This window comes from Rhagoletis pomonella, unplaced genomic scaffold (genome assembly GCF_013731165.1).
Source record: "Rhagoletis pomonella isolate Grant_MI unplaced genomic scaffold, Rhpom_1.0 Rhpom_scaffold_00005, whole genome shotgun sequence".
Classification (NCBI taxonomy): domain Eukaryota; kingdom Metazoa; phylum Arthropoda; class Insecta; order Diptera; family Tephritidae; genus Rhagoletis; species Rhagoletis pomonella.
In genome coordinates, this window is record NW_023458559.1 from 81,359,837 (window position 1) to 81,381,330 (window position 21,494).

The 21,494-nt window shown below is 35.1% G+C and overlaps 4 protein-coding genes across 5 annotated transcripts in view; 1 reads left to right on the forward strand and 3 right to left on the reverse strand.

The window, feature by feature from the left end:
* The window catches only part of LOC118739670, a 339,105-nt gene that overhangs the window by 106,182 nt on the left and 211,429 nt on the right, over nt 1-21,494 (reverse strand). The window lies entirely within an intron of this gene.
* Nucleotides 1-21,494, forward strand: part of LOC118739680 (short transmembrane mitochondrial protein 1-like) — a 397,003-nt gene that overhangs the window by 76,767 nt on the left and 298,742 nt on the right. The window lies entirely within an intron of this gene.
* Nucleotides 1-21,494, reverse strand: part of LOC118739672 (ER membrane protein complex subunit 4-like) — a 394,927-nt gene that overhangs the window by 74,194 nt on the left and 299,239 nt on the right. The window lies entirely within an intron of this gene.
* On the reverse strand, nt 3-18,225 carry LOC118740244. The gene is made up of 2 exons (XM_036471741.1): nt 18,094-18,225; nt 3-4,105 (listed from the first exon to the last, which is right to left on the reverse strand). Exons 1-2 carry the CDS (start codon nt 18,170-18,172, stop codon nt 939-941), a joined length of 3,246 nt encoding a protein of 1,081 aa, XP_036327634.1. The 5' UTR covers nt 18,173-18,225; the 3' UTR covers nt 3-938.

Consider the following 21,494-nt stretch of genomic DNA (forward strand, 5'->3'; position numbering starts at 1 on the left):
TATACATACATACATTTCTTATATCAATACTAATTAATAAAAATTTTAGAAGCCCTTAAATAATATCGATATTAAACCGATTATATATTTGTTGTGGTATTATGATATGCTCATATTTATCACATGGAGATTGTAGCAAAATCGTCAGGTTTATTTTTTTATTCGTACCTAAGCTGTAAAAGATATTTAACCAGCTTAGCCCCACCTTCAGAGCATTTTTTTTTGCATTGTGAATATATCTATGAATGTTTGTATTCGTAATGAGTTCAAAATGATCCTTAATGTGTACCATTAATAAAAAAAAACTATTACGGGTATTCTCTGAGTCTTACAAAGCCCTTGCACGGTTTACAGATTGCACGATAAAAACCGGTTTTCGTATGCGACAGCTTTGTAAACTGTGCAATCCGTCCACCGTGCAAGGGCTTTGCAAGACTCAGAGAAAACCCCTATTGGCATAAAATACATATAGCACATACATATATTTCAAATAAATGTTGAGCATTGTTTTAAGTATGCATTCATTAAATGTATGTAGTACTTAGCGCTCCAAGCCATTTGTTGGAAATATGATTGCAATATTTGGCTCTCAAAATCTATACACACACATACATACATATGTATGTGTTGCAAATTCGCATCCAACTGGGATTTTCAACAAAATTTTATACAGATATTAAAGCGTTTCATTGACTAGTTTAGTTTAATAAACTTTTTACAATAATCTAGATACATATGTATATATTTTTCTTGTTTATGACTATAAATATTAACAAAATAACAAATATAAAATAGATATGTAAATTATTATTTAATTTATAGGGGACGCTTACTTTCTAATCAATCTTTGGCAGTGTTATTTATTCGATTGAAATATTCTTATCCACATCTAATAAGCAAAACTATTTTGTTCAGTCATTTATGTATAAGCTCTTTAACTATGCTTGCACAGTATTATCCAATGAGTTTTGCTCGAGTACAATATTCTCAACCACGCTACTAATTGCACTCGGTCGCTCCGCATTTTGAGGGCATACTCTGCTAGTTACCAAAAACCCATGACGTTGCAGTAAACTTTCGACGCCGAGTTGCTCAGTAAAATTGTGTTGGGTATTTGCTTCGTTTTTGACATCTTCTTCAGTGATGGGTTGGTGCATCACCTCCACATTCTCTGCCGCATTTGCTCGATGCACTTCCTCTGGTAGGTAGTCTTTCCAATTGCGAAATAAATAACGTGTGAATTTTTTCAACTGGCGAAACTTACAATATGTTGCACCCTCAGCCGATTCGAGTTGCTGCGTTTGGATGAGAAATCCTTTTTCCTTAAACGTTCTCTCTAGTTTCTCACGTTGAGATGATCGTCTAGATTTCTTTTTTCTCTGTATTGAATGATATGAGCTAGATGGTTCAAAGAGAGCATTCGTGAAATGGTCCTTTGCGAGAATAATTCTGGAAGAAACACTTCCGGTCCCGCTCTTTGAACTCAGTGTTGTTTGAAGGTTATGTGACTTCTGTTGTTTTGCCAATGCTGGAGAGCCAGAAAATGAAGAAATTGGCCTGGATAAGGGCGATGGTGATGAAGGCTCTGGTAGTGTGACAGAGCCTGGTAACAACGTCGCAGTCGGCGATTCAGGGATTTGTAGAATTTCGTTACTGAGATCTGCTGAGGGTGGCGGTATGTCACTTGTTAAGCACTCGCTAGCCGCGTGCGAAAACGTCGCCGCACAATTTACGCCCGGCAAGAAACCAGCAGAATTCTGAAGGCTTTCACGAGGAAAAAATTCATAACCCCGTGTCGATTTATCACCCGTGCCACTGTAGTATCTGTAGTTACCACCCGAATCTACAGAGAGCATTTTCTTTTCCTCTAAAGATGGCTTAGCACCGCCTGTGAATTTAAATTTACATATGCTCACTTCTGTGGCTGGATTTGTTGCGTTTTCAGATGGAATGGGTGGTATAAAAATAGCAGATCGTTTACGTTTCTGCGGTGTGATTTGTTGATGACTAGGATTCATTGTAGTAGCAGTTGTGGCACTCACTGCTGTGGTTGTTGTCATATTCGAGTTTTCCGATTTAATCGATGATGGCGTGGACAAGAGATCAGGATAATCGATCATTGGATTGTCAACGTTTAGAAGCGGAGTAAGCTTCTCTGACTTGGGCGTTTGCAGCAAACCATTTGGTATAGGTATTTTAAGCGTTAGTTGATTGTCTTTTTCTATGGTCTCAACAGGTAGACCAAATGGTTGACTATGTTGGTTCACTAAGGTGCCAGAGAGCAATTTTTGGTAATACAGACTCACAGGATGCAGCAGTACATTATGTTCTGCTGCTTTGGGCGATTGTAAGTTTGTCAAAGATGGGCTTGTAGGATCTGAATTGCGAGTTTCATCTTTTGGTTCGACTTTAACTGAATTCGATTTTAGATCTAAAAGGCTATCTAAATCTGTTTTAAGTAATTTCACACTTTCGATTAGTTCCTTGCTAGGTGAGTTGCCATCCGACGGGTCGCTTACACAATCACTTTCTTCGCTTGAGATCGACAAGTGGTCACATAGCTGATCCCGCATGCAAAGATTTAATGGCAGATCATCAAAAATTTCGGATTCTGGTGGTCTTTGACCACACCCGATTGTTGCATGCGGTGTGGTAAGTACGCTTTTGGGCGTGCCAGGGAATATGGTTCCATAATTTTTGTATATAAGATGACATATGTCTGCCTTTTTTGGCTTTCGTCCACGTCGTGGCTTCGAATGATCAAGAGTTATTTCGCCCATATACGGCAGGTCCGCGTAGTTAATAACTTTTTTGGGGACATCTGACAAAACTGGAGGTGGGACCTTAACCACAGGGTTTAGCACAAATTTACATCTGGAAGATTTCACCCGCTCAAATTTTTCATTATTGTTAACCTGCTTTGATGCGGCATGCGGCTCATTTCTTACGACGGACTCATCCGGCAGTTCTAGGCTTGATGTTTGCATCCGGCTGGCCTGATAATTGTTATTGCTATCGTTTTTGGATTTTTTTTGTTGCTGACCAACTACCTCTTCGCCTTGCTTGCTCTCCGACTGCTGAGCCGATCGGTGGATCGCAGCAATCTTTTGCAACCAGCTACGAACATTTTCATGTGAACTCTTCGGTGGCGGCAATTTGGAAGGATGAAAGGTTTTAGCTTTGGGAATATCTTCTGACGTAGTAGCTTTTATATCTTTATCGCGCCGGGAAAACTTGGCTTGTGTAGCTTCATAGTGACTTAAATACTCGGGCGGCAAAGCTTGATGATGGAAACGCAGTTTTAAAACACCCTTATTTTTGGTAAGCTTCGGGTCATTCGATTTATGATTTTTCTGCAAGTCACTAGCCGTACTTTGAGTTTGCTGGATGCTTCTCTTAAGCTCGTTGGCTGCACGGTTCTGAGCGCTCATTAGACCGGCCTTAACTTTAAGTTGTTGCTTTGTCAATGAGCTACATCCGTTTAGTGGCACCTTCACGGATAGCTGCGTGGATTTTCCCATAGAAGGCAGTGGGCGCAAATTAGCTTTTGATGGAACAGATGAAGCCGAATTCGTTTGAATAGTGCCTCCCTGATCATTTAGATTATTTTCTGCATTTTGAGATGCTGCTACGATCAGTGGGTGATCATCATCCCCACCCACAACACTGTTGGCCCCACGACATATTAGAGGGTCATCGGAGCTTTGCAATAATATTTTGCTAGTGATTAAATCTAAACGATGTTGGTGCCGATCAACATGTCGATGCTGGTGGCTATGTTGGTGGTTTTGCAATCGATGATGTGCGAGCTCTTGACGATTCATTGGATGTTGTTGCCATGTTGTGGGATGAGTTGGAAATAAGTCAGTAGAACCAGCATCAGCGATTTTAATGCTATTGAGAACAGTTGTAGGTACTACACTGGCGATATAATTATTGGCGTCATTTTCAGTTGCCGGCATTGGTTGTTGACCGCCCGGCACAATAGACGATGTGTTCGGGGTCACTCGATGGATGGCTAGACACATGCCTTTTTCGTAAGTGGAGTTTACGCCATTCAATAAATCGAAGTCATCGGACGAGCCCTCATGCATGCTATCAACAGCTGAAAAAGAGGTGGTAAATAAAATAACTAAATTAATACATATTTATGTATGTATGTATGTATGTGTGTAATTAATTTACGCTGCTAGCATTTGAAACTTTGTGGTTGATAAATTAACTTTCGTTTATTTATCGCGTTTGTTCGCAAATATTATATTAAATCTCGATATTTTTCATATTTCATGTTTAGACCATAAAATGTTTTTGCAAGCACATCATATATGTACATACATATACATATACACAAATACATATCTGTGGCATTTTCATAAAACAACTTGAGTAACTTTTTAGAAGGTTTGACTTTGGATAAAAAATAATAAGTTACCCTACAAAAACTGGCTCCTATGCCAAAAGCATCTTAAACTGCTATGGCTAGTTTGCTTTATAGCGAAAATGGCTTACCTCGAGATAAGTTGCTTTGTCAAAATACCACAGATATACATATGTATATATATATGTCTATGTAGGAACTCTCACTTGAACCAAAACACATTATTATATATTCAACTGTGATAAAAATATTACAATATAAAAAATTAAATTGAGCAATCGAGGGGGGTTACTTCGATATTTCAGTGAAAAAAAAAGGATTTAAAAATATTTAATATAAGCAAATGCGAGAATACACTGCTAAGCACCCATAATTACCGGTAAACGTGAGTTCTGGTAACATTTTAACCAAATGTTTGATCAAACACCGGTTGTTCTTATCACTCGAGGTAAGAATATGGCGCCGTCTATTTCCCGGCGATCTCGTTTCGCATACAAACGAAGTGATCAATCGCTTGCACTCTTGTAGTTTTCACTCGGAGAGACAATTCAAATTTCGAATTTATTTTTATTTACATGTATGTATATGTATGTATGTATATTTTGCCTTATGCTTTTTTTGGATTTTTATCGGCAATATTCGTGTCGCGCTCTTGTTTTATACTATCTACTTTTCTATGTATGTATGTATGTATGTATGTATGTACGCATGTATCCGTGCACTTTTCTCGTGCGCGTTTTTCACGAAATTTTCAAATGTTGTTTGTGCCTTTAGTATGAAATTTGATTCCCTTTATGCGAAAATTACCATATACGGTATACAAGTATTTTTACACATTGAATCTTAACATTCTTTTCTATGCTTGGATAATATGTAGGTACATATGTATGTATGTAGGTGGCGAACAGTTTTGATAAACGGATTTTATCGATGAGGTATTAGTTGACGAACACAATAAATAACTATTGCGGATAACACGTGTTTATTGGAATCATATTTGCATATCGTACACATCTCTGGTATAAAACTTTGCATATCCCTCCCTAAGAGAGCGAACTTTGCAATATTTCGAGCAACGGTTTTTGATGACTGCGATGTGATTCACCTTTGACTCGCAGCAATTTCCTTTTCCGTTTCCTTTGGTTTGGTTCCCTTAATGTATCTGTTATCGGCAGACATTCAGCAAAAGCTTACACACGCGTGATCATGGTGACATCCAAAACGCAACTAATATGATTAAAGAATTTTCCGAAAATCCACCTTAGATGGACGTCCCACCAAGGCAACTGAATCTTTAATAAACATACATATTGTACATATGTACATATATACACACATATCTACAATGTATTTAAATACTTTTTTTGTCACTGCCAAGCTACTGAGCGAGTGCATGTTCTCATCTCGATCGCAATTGTGATTGCTTCTTCGACTGATTCAGCTATAACACATTCGTTCACAGCTTTGTGTTTCGGTGTTCTCATATATTTTAGCTTGGCATTTAGTGCTCAGGAATCGTTTTGATTTTCTCAACGGAAAACGAAAATGTGTACGATGTTAAAATTAGAAAAGCCAACTTGTTGAGTGCCGCTGCGATCGTTGTCCCCACTATTGTTGTTACTGTCGTTTCCTTTGGACATGAATAGGTAAAGAGTTACATACATACATACAAACATATGTATGCTTCTCAAACGGCTTTGTTTGGTCTGGTTTTTATGTTGCCAAAGATATGTAAAGTTCTTTTCCTAAAAAGTGCTTGTTCAAGAGATCAGTGGCTTGCTTTTAAGGCGCAACAATACAGACAAGGCAGAATTATGGCATTGATTCTTAAGGCCCGTTTACATACAACTTTGGCGTTGCGTTGGCGTTGGCGTTGGTTTGACAGAACGCACGTTAAAAGTATGCTTGCTACAATGAACGCTTGGCGGCGAATCCTTGGGCCACTAAATTAACATATTAACGACAGATAAATTAATATTTCATATCAATAATTGCATTAAAAACGATATTTCTTGCCCGCACTTGATTAAAAAGGAAAAATATTTCACATAATTTTATTTATTCGCAACAGCTGACGAGCGACGCACGCGAAAAGTTGAGAGTTGGCCATCTTTTTGCTTTGTGTTGGCGTGAGCGTTGTCGAATTTTGGCTATGTGGACGGCTGCATTTGAATTCATGTATTCATAGTCAGCTGTTGAAGCGACGCCAACGCCAACGCAACGCCAAAGTTCTATGTAAACGGGCCTTTAGTTTCATTAGCCAAGCACAGTGATTTAACTACAGCGGAAATATTACGAAACTCAAAGTAACTATTTAAGTTGAAACCTTACCGATACTGTTTTGTTATAGATTTCGAATTTTACCGACGCTCGATACTGTTAGATGGGACATTGAATAAATACTGAATGACCAACTGTACCACGGATACATCAGAATCAGGTCAAATCATATAAGGAAAATGTATGAATTTGTCGCTGGTGTTCAAAAATTGTTCATTGTCTTTTACGGGATTCAGTTCAAAAACACATTCCTACATACATACATACATACATATGTAGCTTTTAAGTTTTTGTGTTATTGGGCGTTCTCTTGAGGCCGCTATAAATACCTCTGTCTAATACGTAGATACATATGTACATACATACATACATAGTTGACAACTACGGTGTTCGCATGAGGCGATTTTCCAGGCAATTTTAGAGGCGATTAGTTGAATCAAAAGTTGGCTGCACCCCAACTCCATTGGAAGCGATTAGTTGAAAGGCCATTCACACCAGGCGATTTTTGCTTTACACTAACACCCTTATTCTAGAACCCGAATTTTCGTAATTCGTAATTCGTAGCTACGTTACGAAAAACGAAAAATCGACATGCTGCAACCCTTGCGGAAAAATGTGCAGCATTGCCAGGTATCAGTTGTTTTTCGAACTCAGCTGTATGAAGGAAAACAAAGTAGAAAGGAATTAAAAAAAAACACTCATTATGTGCTTGTTTATAGTAAAATTGATTGATTTTAAATATTTTGGGGAAAATTATGGATTCTGATGTATTTGCAGTTATAGCAGCGGAGTAAGAGCGCGCTATGGCTATGGACTCACAAAGGTATGCGGAGCTGCCGGGCATAGTTACGGTTGCCAGATGTACTGATTTTATCAGTACCGTACTGATTTTTCAACTCTTGTACTGATTTTATTAATTTCTTCAATCAGTACGCTAATGTTTTGATTTTTCAAAATTTGTACCGATTTGTGCTGAATTTTCAACTCAAACAAAATACATTAGGATTTTCTTAAGGTTTTTACATAACGTTGGAACTTGCTCAAACTGCACTGTAAAAAGTAGGAAGAAAATAATTTAATTATAGTTGACATGTTTCAAATAATATTTCAAATAGTATTTCAAAGTTTTTGCGAAGTTGAAAAAATTAATTTAAGCCATGAGAAAATATAGATGCATTCCTTAGATAGTGGTACTTTTCCACAGTTTGAAAAAACATGTAATTTTGTTTTTTTTTTCAATACCACACTCAAACGAAACAACCGAGAGGATCTTAAATATAAAGTTTGCTTCCTGACGCAAAGAGAGAAACCGGCTTCTAATTAAAATTTTTTAAAGTGAACTTCAAATTAAAAGTAGTTTTAAAATGAATTGTATAGAATTCTTTGACTATTTAAACACTGAAGATTGAACCATCTCAATATTGCTATCCAAATATGTCATAAATATAAAATAATTTATGGCTTCTGTGTACATTGATGTGTACACTCATGTTAAAATGAATAACACTTCTATTTTTTATGAACTATATTTTATTTATACCAAAATATTGTAAAAACCAAGTACTCTGGCGTTTTAAAGCATTAAAGTTAGGTCCATGCTTAGGGATTATAACTCTTACTAAGTAGAATTCTGCTTTCTGTGTTGCTGGAGAAGAGGCGCTTCCGCATGTTAAAGGTATACAATATTTCTTGTGCATATCACAGTATTTTTGCGCAGAGCCCACATCAAATTAGCAAAAAAGTGCATTTATTTTAAATAAAGGTTTAATCCTTTGACTACACGTGTATGTTAAAGTTTTTGGATTCGGGTGATGCGTTTGGACACAACAATCGAAAATCATTGTACAAATAACTAAACCGGACCCAAGTTTCTCGATAAGGGGCAACAAAGATTCTTTTTTACTCGTTTATATAAAGCAGTGGATAAAAATATACGTATATGCGAAAGGCAAATTTATCTGTTTAAATAAACACCACTAATATTCCCTGCAAACACACATCGATTTCCATCTTTTATCTCGCCTCCGACACAGAATTGTTTTCGTACAAAATTACGCAAAAAAGCTTACTCGCTCGTTTTATTTTAAATAAAGGTTTAATCCTTTGACTACACGTGTATGTTAAAGTTTTTGGATTCGGGTGATGCGTTTGGACACAACAATCGAAAATCATTGTACAAATAACTAAACCGGACCCAAGTTTCTCGATAAGGGGCAACAAAGATTCTTTTTTACTCGTTTATATAAAGCAGTGGATAAAAATATACGTATATGCGAAAGGCAAATTTATCTGTTTAAATAAACACCACTAATATTCCCTGCAAACACACATCGATTTCCATCTTTTATCTCGCCTCCGACAAGAATTGTTTTCGTACAAAATTACGCAAAAAAGCTTACTCGCTCGTTTTTAGGCATGCCATTGTTACGAATTTCGAAAGTTCGAAGATATGATTACAACTTTTTTTTTAATCTATCCAAATTACCAGTATTTGATACCCAATCCTAGAAAACTTTAAAAAGTATATGCACTCCAAGCAAAACTCGGTCAACCTAGTACTTAATTATTACTTGCTTACCCGTGCGAATTATTTGCATCCAATATTTTGGAATAAAATGGAAATAAATTAACTCAGGTATTTGCTTCAGGAGTTTGTTTTATTGTTGTAACTACCCTGCAGTATGGGGGAGCGACTACAGAACTAATGAATCGATAGCTACCTGGTAAACTTCGTCGATTACCGTCCGACTACTTGCAGTGTATTTCAGCGATTACTTTTACAAGGCAAGGTCTAGGCGGTAGTCCGCATCGGGAGTTGCTAAAGTAGTTACTTGCGTGATTTATGGGCGCCCTCTTTCGCAGTCTTTCGCTATTCTGCTTACGACTGGTTCGACTCTGCACTACGATGTGCACGACCACGGGGTAATAGAGTAGCTACTTACCGTAGCTAGTCGGTGCAGTAGCGGTTCAAAAGTAGCGATTGACTCCAGCAGTACATCAATTCACAAAGGCCCTAACCAACACTTTTTTGTCGAAACTGCGTTTTCACAGATTTTAGTAGGATATCTATATTAAAATGCACCTGCGATAAAAATTTGAAGGTGCCAGTGACAAAAACAACGGAGTTAGATGGCACATAGCGAGATACTGGTAATCGGCACAGCTTTGAAATTCGGACACAGCATAATATTTGTACTTTTTGGATTATAAAATACTATTGAAGTAAATAAGCGATATGTTTTCAATTAATTCTCAAAATGCAAAGTTGAATACGTACATATGTATTCTCTTTTCACTACTAAGGACTAAATGTTCCACTAACTATGGTCGGATTTCAGAAATGGAAACCAATTTATAAAGAATTTTCTTCCGCTATCTGAAAAATTGTATAAAGAATATTTAGTATTTTTAATATGGACTTCTCTCGATCCCTTGCTGTATTTGACAGTCATGTCCGAGTTCTATTGCAGAGGAACTTGTGGAGCTGTAAGTAGGTGTTGATTTTTGCATATCTGAAGAGCTTAGCTCTTTTCGCATTATTTGTGCTCAATGCAAGTTCTGTTAGTCGCGCTGTTCTCTGTTCTGTCTTTTTTTACGTATAAATATGTACATTATGTATGCACAAACACACAATTTTAAAACTGTTTGGTTTTACTTGCATCACCAGTCCGTTTCTTTCCGTTTAAGATCAATAGTGCTAATTTTTGTATGGAAAAATGTTCGCCTAATTTGTATCTATGGAATGGCTATCCATTAAATTTCCTCAATAAGGCCGAACTTTTTGTAATTTTTAGCCGGAGACATCATCGAATTTGGTATTCAACATTGTTCGAGTATTCGCTATTAATATCAAAATATGTACGTATATATGTATGTATGTATAAATATATATGTGTATATGTATGTAGATACGAAAAATGGACATATGTACATATGTACATCTGTATATGAGTATGTGCATGTACATATGCAATTATAAGTACACGAAGATCATTTAAATTGTGGATAATGGAATGCAATTTACTGCATATACGAGTATATAGGGTGTACATTCATACATACATATGTACACACATCCATATGTACATACATATAGGTATGTATCAAGGAATGAAACCGAAACCCAAACCGAAACCGTAACCGTTTAAAACCGTTTAGTTTTTCAAAACCGAAACCGAAACCGTAACCGTTATCTTAACCTAAAAAGGAACGATACCGAAACCATTTCAATCACAGGTTTCAATCGGTTTCCAGAAATTTACAAAAATAATAAATCAAAATTTCTTTGAAATAAATGATTTGTTTAACCAAAATCAGCAATATTTTGCTAAAATTCTTGTTAAGTAGTAAATAAGTATGTCAAGGTAACTTTTCGCAAAAAGCTACTAAAATGGTGCCTAATAAATTAAATCTCCGATCTGGCATCGGTTATTTGGAAGAAGTCATTTTGATTTTCATTTTCACGTGTATAGTTGTAAAGGACACAGAAATGAAGGGGTTTCATTATTATGTAGTAAATATATGACGAAAATAACAATTATATTTTAGTTTTCATACACCTTTAGTTTTACAGCAAAAGAGAAACATTTAAGTGAATCTGGTGATGACGTTGTTGCTGTGTATCTGTGTAGTTTTCAGCGAAAACGATTTTCGTTTGACAGATTTTACATGGACGAAAACACAAGTTTTAGGTCGAAAACCAGTTTTAGCAACGAAAACATGTTTCCGATGTCGGTCAGAACATGGTATAAGTGAAAAAAACAAGAACAACGTGAATCAGCTGTTTCTCGACTTGTGGGCACGAAATGTGGTTTTTGCGTTCCCGTACTTCTGGACTTTGTTCCATTTTTGAAAAAAAAAAAATGTTTCTCTTATTCTCTAATTACCAAATCCGGTCCGGATTGTTAGGGAAAGAACCTAGTGTTGATATTATCAGTGAACTGTAATTTTCAATTTTCTTTCCTCAACCTTTAAGACATTGTGATTTAAATAATATCAACAAAATTTCTGTGAAAAACCGAAACCGGAACGAAACCGAAACCAAAACCGAAATAAATTTTGAAGAACGAAACCAAAACCGAAACCGAAACACTTGGCAAAACCGAAACCTAAACCGGAACGTTATTTTGAATCGGTTTCATTCCTTGGTATGTATGAATTTCGTATGGAATGTATGAATGATTACTATTTTGTTATGATTCGGAAGTGGCGTCTGTTAGAACTATTTTCCAACAAAACTATTGTGGCAAAGAAATATACATACATGCATATATACACGTAGGCACATACATACATATCGCATATATACATTTGCTGCAAGAGTGTCAGAACACAAAAGTATGCAGAAATGACCGCTTTTGTGTAAACATTTCACAGCTTTGCCGATTACCAGTAAGTTCAAAACTTTAAAGCCGTTTTTCTCGACTTTTTGATATTTTGGATTATGAAACTGCTGCAGCAAATGTGCCATATGTACATATGTATGTATGTACGTACCTACCTACTTACATACATAGTATGTGCTCGACTAACTGCTTTGCCTATATTTTAATGAAGGAATAAATCAAATACACGTGAAGCAAAAATAAAAGTAAACTTTAAACATGCCCAAATTCGCAATATATGTATGTATTTATGTAGTATGTAAACCCAAAAAAAGGCTTCTACCAGTCAACCTGCCCAAAAAGTCTTACTACCAGCAAACCATACCCAACTGTAATCCACTCAACATCAACGACCATCGCAAGCAATAACACCAATAACAATACGTGTCTACATATGTACATACAACAACGAAATCCCAATTTTCCCCATTTATAGCGCATAGGTCCATAAAAGCGAAGCTTCCTCCTATAAATGTAAACAAATATTGCAATTCAATTTTTGGTTATTGAATAGCTGCTTTGCGTCTCTCAACAGCAACTGTCGATTTGACGTAGTCACAGTAAGCAGCCAACCGCCTCTTGCTCTCATCATCAATGGAGCACCGATCTACGTCTAATTGTATGGGGAACAATCATGTACAGTGGTGGCCACGTTATTAGTGATACTCGTTCTGTATTTTTTTCCTTAAAAAAATAATTGTTTATCCCACAACGAAACCCGTGCAACTCGAAAGTTTCAAACCTTGTAAAATATATAAAAATTTGCAAAATTAAAAAAAAAATCATCAAAATTTCAAACTTTTTAATCAGAATTTATAAAAAAAATCGGCTAGCCCATTCAATTTTAGTATAATATTTGCAAGTAGCTAAGAATTCAAATTGATTTTTGAGATTTTTTTTCCTGGCGGTGTTGCTCATTTTCTCCCATATAAAAATATTTTCCAATTCATACATACATACATACATATGCACATACATATACATACACCTGCGTTCAACTAATTAGCACCGAAATTAAATATGGTATTGTTTGCAAGTTATGTTTATTTATTTATTTTTAATCATTTTCATTTAAAATATAATTTAATCTATAACCAAACCCACATAACTAAAAGTTTCGAAGCTTACACAAATTTAAAAACAATTAATCGAACTTCAAAAAAGTGTCATCAAAATTTCCAATTTTTTTATCGGAATATTTAGGAAATTTTCGGGTATGCAGTCAGCAAAAAAAATCTCAAAAATCAATGCGAGTTCTTAACCGTTTGACACCTGCACAATATCATACTAAAATTCAATGGGCTACAAAACTGCAATTCTGATTAAAAATTTGAAATTTTGATGACCATTTTTTGAAATGATCGTATTTTTATAAATCTTGTACAAGGCCTGAAACTTTGAGTTACATGGGTTTCGTTGTGGTTTAAATATTAAAAAAAAAAATCAAAATAAAGAAAAACTGGTCAAAACTTGTAAAGAACCCCAATTATGTGGCCATCACTGTATGTACATACATATCCACGAAAATATCTGTATTTAAATAAATACTTAAATAAAAAAATAGTGCTAGAGTTAGTTACGTGTAGGAGTGTAAATGTATTTGTGGTGATAACTTAAAACTTATTTAAATACGTTATGTATGGATATGGGCGTTAAACGTTAATATCCAACTAAAGACCGGCTATTTAGTCTCCGGTAAATTGAATGAACAGAAAAGAGAACAAATTTATTTCTGCTATGACTAAAATGGCATACTAAAAGTACTATCTTTGGATTTTTAGCTTTGTTTGGAATTTCTGTGGTTCATTATACATACATATGTATGTACATAGACATAAATACATAAATACATATGTCATTCATATGTGGAAGAGGCCCATTAAACTGCCAAGACTGTCGAAAAACTCAAAAGTTTTGGATATTTTAATGAATTGACAAAATTTGTTCCCAATATTTTATGTTTTCGAGTTCTTTAGTTTCTCCAGGTTAAGGCATTCGCTTGAATTATGTATTTCAAAACTATAATTTATCATAATGTACTTGAAAGTCTAATTTGGAGCGATTCGCGTCACAGGTGTATCAAAAAACACAGATGAGTAAGGAAACAGCAATGGTAAAAAACGGCTTCAAATTCTGTAACAACAACAAGAAATCCAGAAATCTATTCAGGTGAGTCATACATATGTACATATATATGTATATACATATGTAGTATGGAATTTTAGAGATACTGATCGACCATTTCATATTTTTGTTTTGTATGTATGTTTGTACGAGTATGTACATATGTATTTTTATTTATTTTTTTGTTTTTATATAAAAATAGCAATTATTATACAACTTTTAAAGTGCTGCGCTAGTAGAATACAAATATTTAGTTTATGTATTCAATGTTTGAAAGAATATCCTAACTTCATAAAATTTCATACGAGACTTTCAGTATTATTAATAGCTTCTTTATTCAAATGATGTAATGCAATTCTATAACAACAAATAATGTTTTCATTGCAAGCGGGCATTTTAAAGAGTTGTCTGTATATGGACCAAATTACTTTTAGCGCCTCCACATACTTATCGTTTATTCAATCATATTTGTACATAGTTAGTTACCCAGCAATGTGCATTTATTCATGTGTGCATACATACATATGTATATCTGTATGCACATTATTTGTTATTAACATATTTTTGCATACGACTGAAATGAAGTTCAGCAACGAAACATGTTTGTTTGGCCAATAGCAGATTGCATGGACGGTAATTTGACTGTTGTTTTGCAAATCGCGTTGCAATGTGCATTTGAACGAGGGCTCGTGGGCGTCGCTGCGAGAATTATAAAGCTGCAACACCATCCCACAGCTTCCACCTCAAGATGTAGACATCTATACATACATATGTACATACGAACACGTCTATATGAAACATAGAGTATTCAAAATGAATTTATTATGCCATGTGAATTACTAGTGTATGTACTATTTAGATATTTTTAATCGCAGCATAAAATTAATTTTTAAAGAAATAAAAATCTCCAAAATGACGGGAAGAATACAAAATTTGTTATCAGCATGTGTGGGGTATATACACGCCGCGACAAAAGATAGCACATCAACATTTTTACCAGTTTTGACTACTTTTGTATTGCTTTTTCTAAGGTTATTTTTATACAAAAGTATAGTCCTTAATCTAACAAATTCCATATACTATGTAAATCTCAATTTCAGACTTTGTGTAAAAATTATAAAAATTCCACAAACTTTTCATCCCAATTCCAAGAATTTTAATTTTAATTGCTAGAATAATTTTTTGTACGCTGTTTTATAGCTTATTAAATTCTAGTATAACAAGTTCAAGTTTTAAGTTTCTAAAAAATCGCGTTGATTTTTGATAATTTTTTGCTGTCGGAGTTATGTACTCTTTTCCATATAAAAAGTTACTTTGTATGGAGGAAAATGCGTGATACCGCCAGCAAAAAAAATTATCAAAAAACGACGCGATTTTCCAGCAACTTAAAACTTGCACTTTATTACACTGGAATTTAATAAGCCATGAAACTGCATACCAAAAATTATTCTAGAGATTAAAATTACAATGCATCGCATTGGGATGGAAAGTGTGTGAAATTTTTATAATTTTTGTACAAAGTCTGAAACTTAGATTTATTTGTTAGATAAAGAGCTACACTTTTATATAAAAATAATGAACCTTAAAAAATCAAAAGAAAAGTAGTCAAAACTGGTAAAAATGTTGATGTGCTATCGTTTGTCGCGGCTTGTACAGACATACACATGTTTACTAGAAGTTACTATATCCATTTTTGTTAAAAATAATTGCAAAAATTAATATACCTGTCCACCCTCATCTAGCGCTACGTATTACGAAAAGTCGATTAATTTACATTACTGTGCATTCATTTAAAATTCTATGTGTATGAGTATACATATGCTTGTAAAAACACACTTGCTTTGCCCATTTTGCATGACGACGCTGTCAATCTACTCTTATAGATACAAAACTATGGACAATATATGTATGTAATTTTATTTTTGTATGACAGTTCTAATCATTTCGCCCACTAAAAAAAAAACTTAGTTAAAATGTTGTTTTAGGGGTGTGCTGAGGTGAAGGTCCTTGTACGAATTTCCACTGTACGATCAACAAAGTGATCGTGAGATCATTGGATGGTTTCTGAACGTTCTACATACATACATACATATGTAGATGTAGATGTTGCTCATTTACTTCAATAGGGTCACATTCCAAAAAATACAAATATTGAGCTAGTAATAATAATAATATGTAGATTGGCGCTTACACATACATATGTTAGTGTTTGGCCGAGCTTCTCCTCCGATTTGTAGCGTGCGCCTTGATGTTGTCACACCGACTCCGAACGGCGATTTTATTTTTTTTATGAGAAGGGCTGACTTCCAAAACGTATCAATACAATGTTTGGAAACTGTTATACTGCGGTATTCAAACTGTTTATATATGCAGAGTTGCGACACATTGCAACCATATACACTGCATATTTTAAATATTCAATTTAGCAATGAACAATTTGTTTGAATTTTCCCATTTTTAAAATACCAATGGTAACCAATAACAAACGAAGCATCAACTTTATTTCTGATGCGCTGATTGCTCTAGCGATGCATTTCGATAGCTTTTCGGATGCGTTTTGGAAAAGTATACATTGTCAATATTTTGTAGTTCGGCGTTATGGAACATTATACTTTGTACGTATGCAAAGCAATTGACGTTTTGGAAGTCAGCCAAGCTGTTTTTCATGGCAGAAATACACTCGGTGGTTTGCCATTACGTGCCGAGGGACGAGCGCTGTTAAGAAAAAACCTTTTCTATTTTTTTTTTGGCGATATTGCTTTGACCAGGGCTTGAACCCAGGCGTTGCGGAGTGGAAGCGCGCACTGCTTGCCACTACACCACAGCGGCCGACAAATATTGAGCTAAGTATGCATAAATTACCGCTCCCTCTTCTTCTATGCTGTGTAAAAATTCCATTGCTGCACTATGGCTGAAATAGGCACTTTCTGCGGCCAAAAATCTTCTGGGGTTAAATGGACCGGAATTCCATTCCAGAGAAACGTTTCTGACAAAAGTTACGTATTTTTGTCCGCTGAATCCGAATCTGTGGTAAAAGTACCGTAAAAGCATGTATGCCCCATTTAAAAAAATAGACTTCCGTCCCATCCATCCCTTGAATATTTGTTCGTTTTTGACTTTGATGACGTCTGAAAATAGTAACAGGAGCCAGTTGGAGCAGACAATTCATATACCAAATGAAAGTAGATATAATAGCCTTGTATCAGATATACATATGTATGTATATATCATATCGGATGAGATGGGATAGAAAAAGTCACACTCCACGAAACAAGCACAATATGTTTAAATTTGTATAATCATAACATGCACTTTGAAAAAGTGAATTTTTCAAAAACAAAAATCGTCACCTTAATTCACAAAGGCCCTAACAGCCCAGTTATGCATACTTTGCACTGCTATACCATTTTTACGTAAAAATCAAAACCCAACAGACTGCTACATGTGAAGTGATATGCGTTGGGTAGCCGCTTACACGGAAAGCTCATTTAACCGATTCCTTATGTGACAACTCTCATGCAACGCTAAGTATATCTATGCATAACTGAGCTCTTAAGGCCCAATTTCAGATGGCCTACTTAAATAGAGATTGTTGATTAACTTCCACTATTCATTTTCAGATCGTACATTTAGGGCCGTTTTCACCAACTCTGGTTAACACTAACTATAATTAATTTTAAGAAATGTTATCAGCTTGTATAATGGTATTTCATTGAGACTAAGCGCGTATTTCAATATTCATATATGTACATACACACGTAGTATATTTACATATCACTATTGAAGTATGTAAATGGGTGATATGTATGTAATACTACGTATGTACATTTGTACTATGTAAATAAGTTTTTATTGGATGTGTTAATGATGCCTATTGTATAAGATGACTTACATACATACATATGTGCATATTGGAATAAATATTACCATTTTTCTCAAAATGCTGTGCTGAGAATGACAGCTCGGTTGGCCCTGGTCCATCCTTTTCTGCTGGTAAAGTTAACATCAGCGCAATCACAATAATTTGTAACCGTCATCATCTTTAACTTAGTATATCTAGTTATTTTATTATTTTATTTTTTTTCATAACAAAGTTAACGCAAACGTGTTTTCTTCTTCTATATATGTATACCATTTATTCGCTCAAATTATAGAAACATCCCATAGATATTTTCTGGAGCAGTATTACAATTTATTTAATCAGAGCTCCCGGATTTAATTGATTTCATGCGCATTTGTACATATGTATTTACAAATATGTATAAACTTGTGCTGAGCATCGACAGTAACAAGAGCTTGACTGGCGACTTAGCGGCTGTGATTGTTTTGCATCCCAAACTCACTTCATCATGCTTCATGCATAATTGTCAACAGATACTAGTGATTAAAAATATTAAAACACAACACGTAATCTTTATTATTCGGGTAAAAAAATGTGTGTATCATATTACTCGCATGCACATGTATTTTTAATAGAAAGTAGATATTGCGCGCTTTTGAAGTAGCCGGTGATTCGACATTCGTTGGTTGCACTGTTATCTATTGGAGCGCCAGCGTTGGCACAACTCTTTACTATTGAAATTACAATTGAATACTAAACGCGATCGCGCGCCAGTGCGATGGGAGGCATTTCGATGGCTGGTTCACTCTTACGGGTCTAAATAAATATGAAACCAATAATGAGGGAGTCGGTATGACATGACTCTCATTTGAGATCAACGATCCATAGCATTTGCGTACAATTCACTTCCGTTCATACATATTAGAGCATACATACATACATACATCCATACGTACATATGTATGTACGTGTGAATAATTTGTAATTCGCATGCTTACTAAAGATCAAACCGCGAAGAGAGCCAACTTAAAGTACAAGGGTATTTGATTGAGAGTAAGTCACAGACGTGGGCATGTATATGTTACATATGTATGTACATATCGCGGCATATCCTTACATATGTATGTATGTATACCCATGCACATATGAAATTTACGCAAGGATCTCGAAACCGGAAGTGTATAAGGGCCACGTTTTCTTCCTTATTCGTTTCCGTTTGGAAAGCATGCATTAACAACTAAAGTACATACATGCATAGAATATAAAGGAGTTGCATGTTTCGTTCCTTCATCTAGCTATCTGTTTTAAATAAAATAGAACTTACGTAATCGTATCGGATTCGAATTTTAATTACCTACATAAATGAGCTACCGAAACGAGTAATGGAATCATTATATAATATTTTATGTTCTTTAGCATAATTAAATAAATTTCAGAAATCAGCTTGCAAAGTTCAGTTAAGCTTGTTCATTAAAAATTTCAAATTTTCAATAACTTTACGTCTAGCTTAAAGGCAAAACAATTAAAAAAAAACTTGTCCAGTAGTTTACAAGGGTATCCAAACGTCATTCCCGAATATATTTTTAAGGAAATCTCCATACAGAAATTGAGCGAAACCCATTAACGAAACTATCGACAATATATCGATAGTTTTGAAAATAATATCCAATACTATCGATGGTCTGACTATCGATAGTTTTACACCTCTAGAAGTAGAGTTGCTTAGAAGGGAAACTTTTGAAAGATTCATATTTGTGAGGTGAAAAAATTTGGCGATTCAGAGGGTTAGTGAAATTTTTGAAAGAAATTTAGTGCAGAAAAGGAGAGCTACCTCACCGTAGTAAAGGGATTCCCCGCTAAAAACTCAATCTGGCGCAGGTACTGAATATCCGAAAGGAGAATACATTTTTTCATGTGTTTCATCCCTTCGTTGGGCGCAACTGATCTATGAGGCACTGCCAGCGCATTTTTTTTTTTTATTTCGCCGTGCCCTTTTATACCGTTAACTTTGCTGAGCTCAGTAGCTGCCTCTTTTCAAGTGCTCTATACAGCAAAACCACTCAGTTTTTTTTTGACTCCCAGAACGAGAAGTTATGCAGAATTTGATCTGGGAAGCTTATTGCACCCAAACTCGCCAAATGTATTAAATTAATTATTTTTAGAATTATTTTTTTTTTTAATTTTATTATTCATCTAAAAGTAGCTAGTATGTACATGTCCCAGAGTTGAAACTCTATGGAACGTTTGCATTTTTTCTCAACTTTTTTACATTGTATGTTTTACCTTTTTGATTTTTTAACTTTATTTTAAGATTTATTTTATAGTAGCTGCTAAATTTGTGTCTAATTAATTGATTTTTATGAAAATGTTTACATTTATTTCTTTTCAACATCCCTAAATGCCGTGCCAGTATTCCCCCATGATTCAATAATTAAAGTAGTGACATCAGAGTTTTGACACTCCCTTAACTCCCTTACAAAAGCTGGGCACACACACAAACCCACACACAGTGCCTTACCAAGGGGTTTTGTCAAGAGGGAGCAGAAAACTGTTTTCTGAGCAAACCTTTTATTATTGAATCATGGTATTGTCCAGATGTATAAACAATATAATTATTTGTTTGGTATGTGTTTTTAAAAGTTAGGCCCATTGCATTAAAGTGAAAGTAGATGACGTGCATTGCGTCGCCGTCACCATCACCGGCAGTTGTTAGTTGTTAGCTCAACTCTCAATTTTGTTTATGCGATTGCGTCAAATGACAACTATTCAATGTTTTGTTTACATGTTTGAACGTAAATTTTTCCAGTTTGTGAAAATTTTAATATTTATGGAAACACGAAATGTAAAAAATAATGGAGGAAAACCTAACAGAAGAAGTGAAAAAGTAAAATCCAACTTTTGCAAAGAGTATCAGCGAGTTAATGATTTTTCGGGCGCAGTGTCAAACGAATTGTGTGTAGGAATGCTCGATATTTAAGAAAGTATCGATATCATGAATCGATTTAGTTCATTGCATGTAAAATCGATATGGCGATATATCGGGCTGAACAATATCGATATCGGAAAAATCGATGTTGAAAATCTTACTTCCAATTGAATAGAATATCAATATCCTATCAACTCACCTAATTGTGTTATTTCCATCTTGTATATTTACTGAGGATTAAAACGGCATGCCGGTCGAATCAAGCTGTTTGTCAAGCTAAGGAGCTAAATAAATCACACAGGCTGCTGATTGAACCTACTTTAGTATTTTCTCATACACTTTTTTGTAGATGAAAGATAACTTTCAACTTAAATATCGATATTGCGGGTAAAGTATCGATGTCTTCGATATATCGACCTTGGAATATCGATTCAAAAAATCGATTATCGTGCCATGAAATATCGATATTCAGAATAATCGATACGATATCGAACGTTCCTAATTGTGTGTAACTTGACGCATAAGCATTGTTGACGGTGATGTTGACGGTGGCGGTGACGC